The sequence below is a fragment of the Osmerus eperlanus genome, chromosome 2, assembly GCF_963692335.1.
Source record: "Osmerus eperlanus chromosome 2, fOsmEpe2.1, whole genome shotgun sequence".
In the NCBI taxonomy this organism is placed as follows: domain Eukaryota; kingdom Metazoa; phylum Chordata; class Actinopteri; order Osmeriformes; family Osmeridae; genus Osmerus; species Osmerus eperlanus.
In genome coordinates, this window is record NC_085019.1 from 18,890,886 (window position 1) to 18,907,079 (window position 16,194).

The 16,194-nt window shown below is 39.9% G+C and overlaps 1 protein-coding gene across 1 annotated transcript; it reads left to right on the top strand.

The window, feature by feature from the left end:
• The first annotated feature begins 22 nt into the window (after positions 1-22).
• thoc6 (THO complex 6) lies at positions 23-16,047 on the top strand. Its single transcript, XM_062479794.1, has 13 exons — positions 23-144; positions 948-1,039; positions 1,134-1,198; positions 1,527-1,630; positions 2,620-2,657; positions 9,076-9,124; positions 9,256-9,327; positions 9,447-9,549; positions 9,662-9,711; positions 10,785-10,847; positions 11,175-11,285; positions 11,395-11,523; positions 15,816-16,047. Exons 1-13 carry the CDS (start codon positions 130-132, stop codon positions 15,894-15,896), a joined length of 972 nt encoding a protein of 323 aa, XP_062335778.1. The 5' UTR covers positions 23-129; the 3' UTR covers positions 15,897-16,047.
• The last annotated feature ends 147 nt before the right edge of the window (positions 16,048-16,194 follow it).

Genomic DNA, 16,194 nt, shown 5'->3' on the forward strand with positions numbered 1-16,194 from the left:
TAGTGACGTCATATTTCGTCGACTGAATTTGAAATATACATGCTTGCAGAGCCCGTCTACGGATATTAGACATTCTGATGCTCTCTAGTTTTACTGTGGAGGGACAAAACGCGCTGAGTTGCATGCAAAATGGGTCCTGTTGAGGTAAACGTGTCCTGTTTATACGTTTTCCTTTTAAATCGGCTCTAGGCAATTTCCTGTTTCTTAAACAGACGAAGAGAGCGGGCAGTGGCATTCTGGCCTGCTCGCCCCATTGATACGCTAGGTTACTTACAACAATTTGCTAGATAGCTAGCCAATAAATGTAGCATGTTTAGTCTGTGTATCTAGGGTGACCAGACGTACTTTAACCAGGACATGTCCTCTTTTAGAGACCTAAAAATGCGGCCGGCAGGGATTCCAAAATCGTCCGGGATTTTGCCTCGTCGGATATGCGTTTCTCTGGGTCTTTCACAAACTTATTACGCCCTTACAAGTTTTGGAAAGGCTATCTCCCTTACGTTCCACCTTCTTCAGTGTTGCCAGATGCACAATAATTGTCCTCCAAAAACGATCATTTTGAGCCTTTGATACGATACTTTGCCATTTCTGGCAACACTGAGCACCTTGCTGCCTCCACAAGTTGCATTGTTTACAACAGCACATGACATAGCAGCCATGCCGAAACGTAAATGTATGTTCACGGACAAGCTTAAAAAAAACAAACATGGTTCGCCTCGGCCGTGATGCTTCGGAAGCATTGTCAATTCATTTGTGACATTTGTAGATGCCACCGCCGACGCGATGAAGTGTCCTCTTTTTCACAAACTCAAATCTGGTCACCCTAGTTTATCAGTTAGGCCTATAGGAGGCTATTTATTCGTATAGTTGCCAACCTGCATATGAACATTTGGCAGTAATGCAATTCCACTTCCGTATTATCCCTCTGTTATTTATTTCAACTATAGCATCTCCACATGTCCGTGTTCTCCCAGAGTTATTCTCCCTGTGGTCGCTTTCTTGCTGCGGGCAACAATTATGGGGAGATAGCAGTGTTCAGGTGAGACGGTGGATGAAAATTAAGTTAAATACGTTTAAGGGGAACATCTTCGTTGTGTCTAGGTGCATACTTACTCTCTCAATCTATCCAACAGTCTCTCATCGGCTCTAAGCTCGGATGCAACGGAGCAGAGCAAGAAAGCCATCCTTACTTTTACAGGTTAGTCATTCAGGGGACGGCAGAACCTTAACGCAAACTGATGTGTGAATTGTAAGGAAGTTTTTCCTCAGTCTTTTCATACGCCAGTAACTTGTCATCAGTTTAAGATCTCATGCCTTTCTCTGCACTTCTTAATTTCTATGTAATGCAAATGTTTCAGGAACCACTCTTGTATTGCATTTAATTCACAATAATCCATCAAGGCACCATCAAATACACTACATGGAAAATGTAATACAGGGCTCATTTTCATTTAAATGATCAATCTCACAAATGTGTACACATCTAAAATTGTATTTTGATTTAACCTAATCTCCTGTTTTCCCAGCTCACGATGGACCGGTTTTCTCTCTCATCTCCACTGACTCTCACCTGCTCAGCACAGGCAATGGAGAGATCAGTGCCTGGAGCTGGGTGGAGCTTATCAAGAGGGTAAGGGCCAAGATGGTGTTCATATAAATTAGGGCTGGGCGGTATGGCCTAAAATGTTTATCACGGTATAATTCCTAAGCACTGACGGTAACGGTATATATCACAATATATTAGTTTTTTTTTAAATGTCATGACAATGCAATCCGCACCGCAGCGGCTAATCTACCGCACTCGGACGGATTTGGGTAACTCCAGTGTGTCGCGTGAGTTGAATTTTCCAACTTTTGCAGTGCTTTGCCACAGAAAAGCGACTCTAGCGTTAAACAGTAGCCAACATTTATGGAATCGCAAGAACACTTAAACATTTGTAGTGAGTTAGCTATAAACAATTATTACATGGCTGAATACTCGATTCTGTTGGCCTACAATAAACATTTCACAATTCTAACCAACCTGGCATTGGATTTGTTAAACGCATTCTGGTAGATTGTTCATATTCGCGCACATGCATAACGCTTGCTTAAACTTGCCAACAAAAGCAGTTTACTCCAATGAATGTTTGCTTCCTCTGGAGGTGCGCTAGCTTGTTTGTTGACTTTCATTGGCTGGCACAATGCGTGCAGCATCTATGCTTAAATGTTTTTATTTTTTTTAAGATAGACTACAAATTTGAACTAGCCCTCTAGGCTGTATCACTTGACTGATATTTTATACCAAACAGAAACACTTATTATAAATGTATTAATATACCGTGATATCCATGATATGGCAAAATCCATATCATGGCACAACGCCATACCGTATTCACGTTCATACCGGTATACCCCCTAATATATATATATATATATATATATATATACATATACACACACATATTATATATATATGTATATACATATGTATATACATATATATATATATATAATATGTGTGTATATATATATATACTGGGAAGAGGGGAGTTGGGTTCTATCCTATTGCATTTTATTCTGTGAGGAAGTAATATACAAAATACACAGTATTGTAAGTGCCACTTTTTCCCCCTCAAGAATACCAAGGCTTCTTGGACAAGAAGGCCAAACTACAAGTAAGATGTCTTATATTAATTCTGACCATATCTGCCAGTATATTTGTTGTTCCTATTTCCTTCACTATTAAATGGTATGTCTGTGCCGTACATTCCATTGTATTGTTAAGATTTGTATCTGATTTAGATCATTGTACATGTAACCGGTGTGAATCGGTGAAACTCACTCCTCAGGGGGGTCAGATGGCGGGGCGGTTAGGGAATCGGCCTATTACTCAAAAGGTTGCCGGTTCGATTCCTGGCCGTGCATAATGATGTTGTGTCCTTGGGCAAGGCACTTCACCCTACTTGCCTCGGGGGAATGTCCCTGTACTTACTGTAAGTCGCTCTGAATAAGAGCGTCTGCTAAATGACTAAATGTAAATGTAACAGGCCACCCGCGTCAATGAATAGCTAGCTTTTCTTTGGCGTAGCTGGTAGTGGTTGTGCTTGGCAGTCAGAGGTGGCGTGTTCGAGACCAGGCAGGGATGAACAAATGGTCCATAAAGACTTCTGACGGAGCAAGACCACGTCTGTTACACCCCCGTTACATACAGACCAGGGTCAATACTGGGACATTAACATTTTTTGACACTGGCCCCAGTGGGTTTGAAACTTACTTTCCCCAAGACCATTTTTACTGGCCCCCCCTCCAAAAGTAGTAATTTATCATTGTTACAACAAAACCAAAGACTTAAAAGTTATGTTATTCTGTTAACATGTTTAACCATTTATTAAACACATCCTGGATATAAAAAGAACAAAAATGAAATCACATTTGTAGTGATAAAAATAAAAGGGATAATAAAAATAAGTCAGCAAAACAATTTACTTTTAACCTCAAACATGACGTGCTCTCTCTTCTGACAGCCATCTCTGCACAACTCTATCTGGCTGAAACTGTGAAACCTCTGGCCCCTCAATGCTAATATATAAAAGATTCCATAGCATTTCTACAGAGAGGCTGATCCTCCAATCAGTTTTAATTCTCTTCATGGCTCTGAATCCTCATTCACATGCAGCTGTTGACAAAAAGTTGCTTCCTTTTGAGCTCGTAGCTCTCCTTTGCTGCCATCTCTCTTCAGTGTCTCGCGCCAGTCTCGCACCAGTTGTTAACAAAATGTATTGAGATTAGAGAAATAGAATTTGACAACCACTCGTCACTCACTACTCAACTCTTGATTGGCCAATGGTGCGCGCCACAAGCTGCAAAGTTATTTATTAGGGGTGGGGGAAAAAATCGATTCACATTCGAATCGCAATTCAGTCTTCTAGCGATTCACATCGATTCACAAATTTTAAAAATGGTTTATTTTTTATTTTTGTGTATATATATATTAATTTCTTTTGTGGTATTTTTTGTAATTCATTTTTTTAATCTTGGAAAAATCGTGAATCGATCTTTTATCGAATCGTGACCCCATGAATCGAATCGTGAGTTACCAAAATATTCCCATCCCTCTTATTTATGCATTTAGCAGATAGCAAAATGTATGCAGGATGTTAAGTTTTACAATGCGATTTTTTTCCCCCAATGCTTTGCAGTGGCCCCATCCGGACAGTGAGTTGCTAGTTTAACTGTTCCAACTTTACTTTTTACTGGCCCCAGGCCATCGTTATTGTCGAGCCCTGCACTGTATACACCAGGGTCAATACTGAGATTATACCTCCACTGTACAGACCAGGGTCAATACTGGGATTATACCTCCACTGCACAGACCTGGGGGGTGTTCCATCAACGTCGGTTAAGGAAAAGCAAGACTTATTTCGCCAAGTCTCACTTAATTTAGCGAGAGTTCCGTTCCATTAAGGTGGCTCATTTTAGTTCTAGCTACGTAACCAAGGTAACTTATACTTCAGAACTAGCCTGATCCGTGTCAGGCTAAAAGTCAAGCTAAACTAAAATGTGTTGCAAATAATTTCAAACAGGCGGAAACAGAATCTCAAAAGACAGTTCCGTCGAGTAAATTCCTGCGCGCAAAGCACTTTAGTCATTGTTCGGAAACGTAAATTCAGACTTTTTGAAGTGCAGACATGAATGATTTACATGTTTACTTCATCTCCAAAAAATATATTAATTTAAATAAACAAGTTAAGAAATAATGTCACTTTAACTGTTTTCAAAAGCCATTGGTTAATTGACATAAAATAAGGCCTTAGAAACTAAGCAGAGCGTCTAGATAAGTTACAATCAATTATGGCGTATCCGTTCTTTGACAACCCTGTGGTGGATGAAGGTGCTCAGATAATACAAAGAGCGTTTATCCCACCAGCCCCAAGGGTCTTCAGAGATAGAAGTAATGCTTCCCTGACCAGTATCTGTGGAAGAACTATAGGTTCAGCAGGCCCAGCATAGTTTATCTACATAGATTTAATTGTCATTCTTAAAAAAATAAATACATTAATATATATGAAATAACACATTAGCAACTCTTACAGTGCGTGTCCACTGCAGCGACGCGATGCGAGCGACAACATGTTTTTCATTCATTTTCAATGGAGCCAGGCGAATCGCTTGCGTGGTGCATTGTGGGTAGCGACGCGACCGAGTTGAGATTTTCTCAACTTTATGCAAATGAGGAGCGATTTTCGCTAGCGATGGCCAATCGGAGTGTTTTCTTGTTTCTCGTAACGTAGCAACCATGGTGAACATTTCTAGCTTTCTAGGTTTCAAGGTGGAGGAGAAACTAATCGTTTGTGTGGCTGCTTACCCAGTCCTGTACGATACATTGCTGTATTCGTACAGAGATGTTAATAAAAAACTGTGCATGGCGCAAGGTTGCCGAAGTTGTTGGTGCTTGTACTTTCAGTCTAGTCACATTACTTAACTTCGTTCTGTGGTAACTAGCTAGTTAGCCCGGCTGGAACTCCCTATCGTATCGACAGATTAGCAGAGACTTTGAGTAATATAATAAAATGTTTTTTACACATGTCAACGTGTATGTCTATTAAACAGTTTTGTATTTTGTATACAAGTTGTATTTTGATCGATGTTGCGAGTACGTAAACCCAAGTCTGCACACTTTGCCATGACAACTACAACAGTGACTTTAGAGAACTACATTCTACATTATTCTGTTTGAAACGCCCCCGAGCGTGGTGAACTGTGGGAAGGCGAGCGATGGCAAGCGATTCGCGTCGCTGCAGTGGACACGCACTGTTAAGGATGGCAATGAACACATAAGGAGCAGCCTACCATCCTTTGTAGAAAGTAATAGAAAGGAGAGTAGTAGACTGCAGTCTATGTAGGTAGGCCTAGACTATGTAGTTTGCAATCACACACAAGGAAGCAAACTCACTGTAGCCAAGCCTTGACACTGTTCAGTCTGTCTGAATCTCTGTGTGTCTTTGCATGTGGGACATTCTTGAACGGGCAACTATGCCAGGAAATATGAAGGGTATACCTTGCTCCAAAGGAGTACCTGAATATTATCATCAGTTTTTCAGGTAATCTTGAAACACAAAGAATCAAGAAGACTTTTTATTTAATTGTATAAAGTATTTTCATTGTTTAAAGTAGCCTATATGTTGACAAGCCTCTATATTACCTCTCCTTCTGGCTTCCCCAATATTATAGGTGCAATATACTGTCCCCATGGGTGTATCCAGGCCCACTGGAAGACTCAGGGGGTGACTGCCTGGTGCCCCCATGGTTGAAAAAGTGTTTCTAAAATGCCCTCTAGAGTGGCAAAAATGAGACCAAGTGCCCTACTGTCTGCCAATAACATTGTGAAATATGCTTGAGTGCACAGGATGCCCCATGCAATAAATGACAGTGTGCCTTCTATAAATGTAAAAACATGTCTTCATGAGTTCCTTTATAGTAGAGAAAATGTGATGCAGTACCCTATAAGGTGCCCTTACAATGGTCTGAATTGGACTGTTCCCATGCCCTTACTTCCAATGGAAAAGGGTGCTGTTATGAAGTTCCCTTTATGCTGCCCCTACATGACAGTGTCCCAAATGTTGCCCTTTCCAAAGAAGACGATTAGATGCTGTGCCCAACAGTCTCCCCTAATGTTCCCACTAGGGCATGCTTTCCCAAAGTGAGGCTGTGACAACCCTTGGCACAGCCACAGTCTGTCACTGTCCAAGCCCCCTCTGGATCTGTGGAGGCAGACTATGTTAATTGGAAATATGGAAATATGGGACAGCTGTCCATACACTGTCAGCCAGAATAGTAATAATTGGGTTTGGATTAAATATGCACGTGTAATATAATAATTATATATTCTTAGTCATGCTGAGCAATTGTAAATGGCTGTTCTGCCAAGCAAAGTGTGCTACAGTTTTGGTCACCTTCTGATCTGAAGTCGGTGCTGGATCTGTGCAATACTAGTTATTTCTGGGGAGTCAGGTGGCTGAGCGGTTAGCGAATCAGGCTAGTAATCAGAAGGTTGTTGGTTCAATTCCCGGCCGTGCCAAATGACGTTGTGTCCTTGGGCAAGGCACTTCACCGTACTTGCCTCGGGGGAATGTCCCTGTACTTACTGTAAGTCGCTCTGGATAACAGCGTCTGCTAAATTTCTAAATGTAAATGTATTTCAGTGAATCCCCATTTTAGTCATGGTTATCTTTCCCTTTTATCTTAAAGCTCAGCATATAGCCTATCAGTTAATAAATGCGTGTGGCAAAGTTATTTTGAAGTAATTTATTAATTTTGTTCAAGATGTGAAGACAAAAACATTATTAGCCCACATCAAGTGCAATTAACCATGGCCTTCTTCAGTGTTTTGAATTTTATCCTACAATTTTCAATTGCTGCCACATTCTTTTTTGGGCTATTATTCTCAATCTCCTGTTGAGAATATCAGCCATAGGCTATAGCCTACTGTCAGAACGGTTTCAGACAGCTCATCAAATTACACTAATTATCAGTAGGCCTACATACATATATATATGTTAAGTAGATTTGGTAGGTCTACAATTTACGCATTTTAACAGTTGTAATTGTTTGACAAGTTGTCTCCCTTGCCATGTTAATTGCGGCAACATTGCCCTTTTTGGGGACAACTCCAAAAAAACTAAAACGCTTTACGCTGCTGAAACAACACCACTCTGCTGGTTTAAGCTTTGCTTTTTGCGACATAACTCCTCTTTTCGACGATCGCCTGATCTGGGCTGCACAGTCTAAGCTTATTGAGGTCTAGCTTGAATTAGCGATGCCTGTTAGTGGAACGGCTTGAGGCTTAAGTCTAAGTTGACGTTTACCCAAGTGAGACTTATTCGTGTTAGCGCGACTTGCGTTAGCGACGTTGATTGAACACCCCCCAGGGCCAATTTTATTTATTTATTTAAATCAGGCACCTGGCCCATATAAACAGATACAGACACATACATAACAGCTAAAATAATTTACCTAACATACGTGTCACCTAAACCAAACTTGACCCCCCCCAAAAAAGAAAAAGCTACCTCTTGAAGGCCATTTTTACATAGTGCCTCCAGAAGGAGCTAAGATTGTAAGAATCTGGGATTACCGTATTTTACGGAAAATACGCTGTATTTTCTATAAGCCGCATCCCACCAGAATGGGAGCTTTGTGTTTGTAAATCGGAGTATAAGCTGCACTGGAATATAGGCCGCACTTGATACGGGAACAATGATACCGGTGCGCTGGCTAGCGTTGAGAGGAATAATGCTCACGACTGTTTATTTACCCAGTAACACTTTCACATTGCACAGCTTGGATAGCCATCTAACTAAACAACATTCACAATCAGGGTGAACACTCAAATTATCTAAACTACAAACCATAGCATTACACATATCAAAACAGAACGAACACAACAATAGAACTCCGAACAATGCTTATCTAACTAAGCTAATGCCCTTAACTTCGTAGCTTTTCAGCTTGCCGCGGGGCATTCTGGGTACCAAGAGCATTGTCGCTACAATACCAAGCAATGCACTAGTAGAGGCGATGTGTAACACACTTTGGTTGTGGATAGTATGTCCAGAAATAAAGCCAAGTCACTCATTTACTGGCAAAATCCATTTTTATGTCGAAAAAAATATTTTTGATATAGTATAAGTTTAGCTAGCTTGCAAATCCTGAGTATTACCAGCCGAGCCCGAGGCAGGGGTCCCCAGGGCACCCCTGTCCTGCATGTTTTAGATGTTTCCCTGCTCCAACACACCTGATTCAACACATGTTAAGAACTTATATACACATTAACTGTACAGACCAAGATCGGTACTGGGTTTATGTCACCTAATAAAACCAATGGGTCAGTTCCGAGAACCAATTGTGAGACAAATCACAGAGAAACTTAATATACATTTAAGAATATCATTAAGTAATGTCCTAGGACTATTGAATGTGTTCACTGATGTGTATATTTAGTCATTTTAGTCATTTATGCGTATATGCGTGCCCACATGAATTTTGTTGCGGCTGTTTAAGCAAACTTCATATTCTGTTTATTCCTGCCACCAGATCCAGCTTGGAGATTCCAGAGATTAACTCCATGATCATCAATCCTAAAGTGAGTACATTAAAATAAATGAATACGGGGTTGATTTACTTTTTCAGAGAATTAGAGCAGATAGCCAATGTTCAGTTGACTTGAATTGAGACATTTTCTATTACTGCTTTCTACCTTTCTCCATACCTCAGGATAACAGTCTTGTAGTTGGTGGAGGGGACAATAACATCCACGTAATGGATATGGAGCATGGAGTCTTCAAGGTTCAGGAAAACATTCAAAGAATCCTTGTACTTAATTATTTAAATCTGAAACGTAATATTTTCTCCTCCTTTTACCTTCTCATATCACTTTTATTATGTATTTTTATTTCTCTCAATAGTTAGCTCTTCAGGGCCACACAGACTACATCCACTGTTTGAATGTGAGAGAGAGGGAAGGAGAGATTCTCTCAGGCGGAGAGGACGGCTCTGTGAGGATATGGGGTGAGGGACAGATGCATGCACCTTCACACACCAGTTTTCAATAATTTAGGATAATCCATGTATATTCAATATAAATAGTGTTGTATCTGAGATTACTGCATCTGATTTTTAGACAGTCGGACCGGACAATCCGTGCACTGTATTGAAGTTTACAAATATGAGGTAAGAAATAAAGTCAAGAAGTGGGGGCAACGTGCTGGAAACATAAATACGGCATAATTTCAACGATATATATCGATTGATGGGTGCATCGATCGACAGGGCTGGGCGATGTGACAATAGAAAAGCATCCATCGTTTCATATTATGCTTTATAGTTTATACCGCTGTGCCGCAAATCCCCTTTGCTGTGGCAATATTTGTCGTCATTTGGACAGCGGTGCCACAGCGCAAGCACTGGGTTTGCGAGCGGAAAAAGAGCGCACAAAAAACATGTTTTTACGCTGGTGGGAAAGTTCGCCACATGATCGCCATCATCAACTCTAGGAGTTACATTATATGTAACTGTAGACGGCTTACAAAAGAAATCTCTGTAGTCTCTCTTCAGCTCTTTATATTTTATGTGCTGGTTAGCTCCCTGTCACTTGACAACGAAGAGCAGTGAAAGAAAGGGAGTGATTGACAGCTGATATGAACAAATCTCAAATCTGCATTAAAGTTAAGAAAGTAAAGATGAAGTTTATGTTTTCGTTTAAGGTTATGTAATGTTGGATAAGAACGGTGGACCGGTCACTGTATCAGCTCACAGCAGGCACACATTGTGCAGTAATTAGCGAGCATTTTGTAGAGAAATGAAAACAGGTCACACCACAACAATTATTTGCACTCGCACAAATGCTCCCAATTATATTTTGAGGTTGCACAGAATACATTTCAGGATCAAATGCGACTGGTCTCAATTTCGAGCCTTAATAAAGGAGAAAAAAATCGAATATGAGTAAGTTACTTTTATTTGTTGAGTAGACCATGTGGTCGTTTTATATTTGAGAAAAATCATTGAATTGACAGAAATTGTGCTATATTGTGATATGTATCATTACTATATCAGGATATGATTTTTGTTATATTGCACAGCCATATCTTATCCCTATTATATTAATAATTATATTATTCCGGGTGTACAACTCTTGAACTATTATATTATTCTGGATAGCAGTACAAAAGACAGGAAATGGGCTACAGAATAACCCTCGCCCTCCGACCCCCCAAATCTTTGTTTTCCTCATGTTGAGCTAGACCTGTGCCCGCCCCCAGTATGGCAAGTGGATCTCCTGCCTTGCTACAGACTCTGACTGGATGGTAAGATGTCCAACAACTACCATTTATCTTTGTTTCATTTTTTTTTCCCAGTACCTGTGCAGACTTTTATTTTAAAGATTGGCTGAGCACTCAGCCTCAGTAATTGTTACAATTTGTTCAGTTTTTATGCGCTGCAGGTCTTATGAAAGAGATTAAGAATGTTTTAAAGCACTTGACCCAGTTGATCAGTGGCATATTTAATTTCCAAAATCGAAATATCAAGTCACTCTTCAGTTTCAGGTATCACATTTGTAGTAACCTGTTGGTATAGGGAGTCATACATTTAAACAACCACTTCCTTATTGTGCTGCTCTCCTTCCTTATCAGCTCTGTGGAGGAGGGCCATCCCTTTCTCTCTGGCACCTTCGATCCATGTCCCCCACCTCTGTCTTCCCCCTAGCAGGCTGTCAGCGACAAGCAACCTTCTACCAGGACATGGTGAGACTTCACTCTGGGTGTTTGATTTTGTGTCTCCTTAACTGTTATTAGATGTTTTTTGTCCCTTTTCAGTCTGCACTTAACCATTTTTTTTACAATGCCTCCATAGATCCTGTCTGTGGGTGAAGGCCAGTGCGTGTCCCACTGTCTTCTGGGGGGCGAAGTGAAAGCCCAGATTCCCTGCACCCCCCATTCACTCAACACTCTGGCTTTTAACCGCAACAGCACTGAACACAGGGTAAGCAAATCCACCGTAACACCCAACTATCTTTGGTTTACCTTCCGTCTGAGAGATAGAAAACTACATAACCATGATTGACATGACACCACAGAGCCAGATAAAGTAGCTACCTGTACCCTGCTCTCTCCTTTTCAGCCCTGACCTGACACTGACCCTCCACACCTTGTTTTTGTGCCCATTTCAGCAATGATTCAGTATAAGTCATGGTTAATGTGTCCTGACGACAGAACTAGATGCTGTTTGAAATGTAATGGCCTCATCAGTTATTCAGGTTTTGTTGCTTTAAAGATAGATACTAAGAAAGGGAAGGAAAACCCCTGAATGAGTAAATTAGAATTAATTAGAAACTTAACACATGCAGATGCTTCTGTTAGAATCAAATTAGGCTACTCATTAGAAGCAGCACCGACTGTGTTCGGGCAGTCGTACTTCCCTTTAGGAGGATGTTAGCAGGCATTGCACCAAACGTTGGTGTCTCCGGATTTGTTTCCCACCTGGCTCAAACCTCGTACACGTAATCTGCGATCGACCCTGGTTCGCGTGGTTGACTTTTCTGTCGGTCTCAAAATTAATTGTCTCTTATATCCTGTGTTTTTGGGCGTATCCCTTCTTGGTTGGTGGGTTAGGAAAATCAAAGGTCTATGAGCAAGTCATACCTGTGTTCAATTAATGTCCAGGTCAACCAATAGGTACGGTGGCCCTGAAGTGTAAATCAATCAAATAGGAAAACACGACAGCAAATCATAAAACACAACAGCATTAACTTCTACCGGAAAAGGTAGGGCCTATCTAGCAGAAGACGGACCCTCCTGATTGGACAGACAGACTGTCTGTCTTTTAACAGGAAGGAGAGGTGAAAAACACGGAAAAACGTCTATTTTGAAAACATGAGTACTCCCTAAGATACTTTCGCTATTTTTAAGAATTATTTTGAAGCAGGGCATACATACTATGGAGGATTATAGGGGCCAAAACGAAATAAATACATAAATAATTGAATGGTTAAATACTTGAACAAATAAATAATTATATAATACAAAGCTTAAATAAATGAATAATTATATAATTTAATGCCTAATTGACATACAAAATGTATACATTACAAATTAAATGAGACACGAAATATATAAATGTATTTGTGTATATATATAGATTTACGTTTTCATGTGTTCACATTTATTTATTTATACTTTCATTTATCCACAGTGTAACTTGTTGCAGCAAAATAAATCTGTTGTCCCCCCTCAAAAGTCAGGGGTCATCATCAATATGAAAATGTGAATGAAAATTGAAAATGTAAATTTTCGTGGTCATTGAATGATTTTGTGATTTTTCCTTTAATCAATTCTTCATGATTATGATCATAATAAAACACAGGCCAAAGAGTTTTGTCAAAAATACTGTTAGTATAGTGTGCTGCTGAGTCATGTTACTGCACGTGCACACCGGCAACAACTCACAGCCTAGCAAGGGAGGGGCAAAGTGAGCTTGAGCGAAGTTAGAGGAGCGGTGTTTGCACAACCACTATGATGTAAAGGGATTGTGTACTGAATGTAGAGAAGAGAAATTGAAACTTAAGTATTGATCTCATCACGGCAGTATCAATCAGTACTGATACCAACGTTGGTATCGATCGATAGCCTACTTTAGATCGATTCGCCCACTCCTATGCTGTACCATTTCGCCGAGGATCGTGAACACATTTTCATTGATGTCTGTGTCAGTCAGGGCCAATATCATTGCTATAATTTCAGCGAAGCTCTCAATATGATGTAAAAAAAAAAAGTGAATTGGCAGTTGCCTCAATCTCTTCAGCTACAGACAACATTTCGACCACTGTAGCATGCAATATTTCATTCATTGAAATATAGGTGCTGCCATCTTGAATTAGTCAAAAGCAGTCGATTCAAGTTGAACCACCAATCAGAGGCTTTAACCCGCCCCCTGACTTGGTGAAGGGTGATGACATATTTATTTTGCTGCAGCAAATTACTAGCCTGGCTCTGCCCTCCTACGTACTTCCGCTCAATTTAGATTTTGCTTCTGTACTAGGTCTGGGATTTTGGTGTATTAGTCGGTTTTTGGAAACAACATTTTTGTAGGTCCAATCAGCGAACAGAGGGAGTGGCTGAGAACGATGACGTTTATGTTGTTCGCTAGTTTGAGTTGTAGTTTAGTAATGGCGGCGGAGTCGCTGCCGAATATCCAAAAGTTAAAGCCGGAGCAAGAACAATCTTTGCTAAGTTTTGTTGGTGGCCATGATATTGTGGCCCTCCTCCCCACGGGGTTTGGGAAAAGTTTGATTGTCCAGCTACGGCAGCTAGCTCCGTTACAGTAGTGGTGAAGGAGTTGGCTAAGGTGAACGCTAGTGGTTTTGGCAGATCAGAGTGGCTCTGGGCAGATCAGGAGTGTCTCTGGGCAGATCCAATAGTTTTAAACTTCATCAGAGTACCCGCCTTCAAGGAAGTTAACGCTTGTCAATGGAGCGATCCCAGACCCTCTGTACAAATTAAATGTACGAGGGTCTGGTTAGGACCAGGCTAGCAAATTACGCCGTGGATAAATGAAAGTATAAATAAATAAATGTGAACAAATGAAGACTTAAATCTATATATATACACACAATTACATGTAACATTTCTATATTTTGTGTCTCATTTTATTAATTTTATTATATAATTATTTATTATTCAAGTATTTAGCCATTTAATTATTTATGTATTTCGTTTTGGCCCCTATAATCCTCCATAACATACAACGTGATAGTTGATATGTTGTCAACCAATCACAACATCAGGATGAGTATACGCACTATGAAGTCACGTTTGAGAGAAGCAGGGTTGTACAGAAGGAAAAACTACTCACAACTGGATGAGGTGAGACGTGCCATCCTTACAGAGCTGCGTGGACCAGGGCAACTATTCGACTATCGATCGGCTTCTGTACAGCCCTGCAGTTTTTGAATGTTGGAAATGTCAACAACAACAAAAATGGATACAAGTTCATCAATTTGTGGCAGACAATTTTTAATTGTGGCGCACCACAACAACAAAAAACTATGTATGGGAAACACTGTACCTCATTGTGTAACTTACTGTCGCATTGCTAGTCATATTTTGATAAGTAAGGGTCAAGATGTGGTCTGTTGTTCTACAGATAATAGTTTGATATAAAGGGAATTTCTAAGCATTGTTCTTTGGATTCTTGATCTCCTGAGGACTTCTCCGCAACTCTGGCTTGTCCTACTCCTTCTCCTTCCACACCTCTTGCTTTCTCTCTGATTTAATAATCATGGTAGAGTAGGTAAGATTTAAAACCTTCATTTTGTAACATGTTTGCCTTGTAATTGATTTCATTCTGTTGCAATGTTATTAAATATCTATTTCATTAAACCTTACTTTAACCATTCTTGCTCTGATTTAACCCATATAGTCAAATAACTGCAATTTCCATTGGTATGTGCATTATTTGGTTAATTTTGAATTTTGGCCAGCACCTTGAGCTCTGATTGGTTAGCATTGCCAGAACATGCGGTCCGAAGTCCAGACCAAAGGAGAGAGAAACATGGCTATAAAGTGGCATAGTGATGTCTGGCTTCACTTCAACAAAGTAGATGAAAATACTGTAATGTAATATTTCATATACATAACATTATGGGAACACTATAGAATGTTGTGAATTATTTTTGCTTTACTTGCCGTGTTTCAGCGCGCTGTTAGAAGAATGCATCCACAACAGGAGTTACATTCTCTGGCTTGAGCACCTAACCTGCATTTGCATCCTTTTGTGCAGATACAAGTTGTAATGTTATGTTTATTTTGTGTATTACTGGAGTTAACTTACTCTTCAGCTTCACCTCATGCAGCTATTTCAGATATTTATTTTTCGATAACACTGATGCAGCAAAAGCAGTGTTATTTTTTCTAGTCATGTTTGCATAGACATGTTTTCATGTCATTTTCGTAACAATCTTTAAATAGGTGATTGTAATTCCAGTAGTTATTCCAAATTATCACTTATTCTTTTATGAAATATTTATATCTTGATAGCCGTGGTTGATCTTTTACAAGTGTGGAGTGACACCCCTCCAGAGTTCCAGATCATTGATGGATTGTGACAACTTAGGCACATCAAAGCTGTTATGGTGGCCCAACACCTGTGTCCACTGTCTCTTTGAGTGTTGTTTATTAAAGACCGATTTAATATTAATTGTGTGGGTACTGACTGTAGGTTGATTCTGTTTGCATGATCTACCAACAATCATAATTAAAACATTATTTTTTCCACAGGTGCTGACAGTAGGAGGCAGCAGTGACCAAGTAGATGTATTTACCAACCTGTCCTATAGAGCATTTTCCCTGTCCTTCTAAGGCACATCTTACCATATCGTTGCAAAATGTGTAATCTTGCTGAAGTAATAAAGTGCGTCTAGTATTTAGAGTAATTGTATATGGATGGACATGAGTTTTTATTGGTGAAAACTGATGGTTTTTAAATCTATTAAATATTTGTCTACATTTGCTTTTTATTCTCATGACTAATTATTACTGATCAAGACCTGGGTTTTGTTATTTTGACGACTTCTGTAAGCTTTCTGGCAGATGGACTTGGCTCTTCACCTTTTTGGTAAGCAAATCAAGCTAAAGGAATTTTATCAGGCTGAAAATT

What these genes read in the sequence shown, in the direction of transcription:
- thoc6 (XM_062479794.1), top strand. An exon ending in ACAAGAAGGCCAAACTACAA is followed by an intron (nt 2,658 to 9,075) that starts GTAAGATGTCTT and finishes TCCTGCCACCAG; the next exon opens with ATCCAGCTTGGAGATTCCAG. An exon ending in CAACCTTCTACCAGGACATG is followed by an intron (nt 11,286 to 11,394) that starts GTGAGACTTCAC and finishes ATGCCTCCATAG; the next exon opens with ATCCTGTCTGTGGGTGAAGG.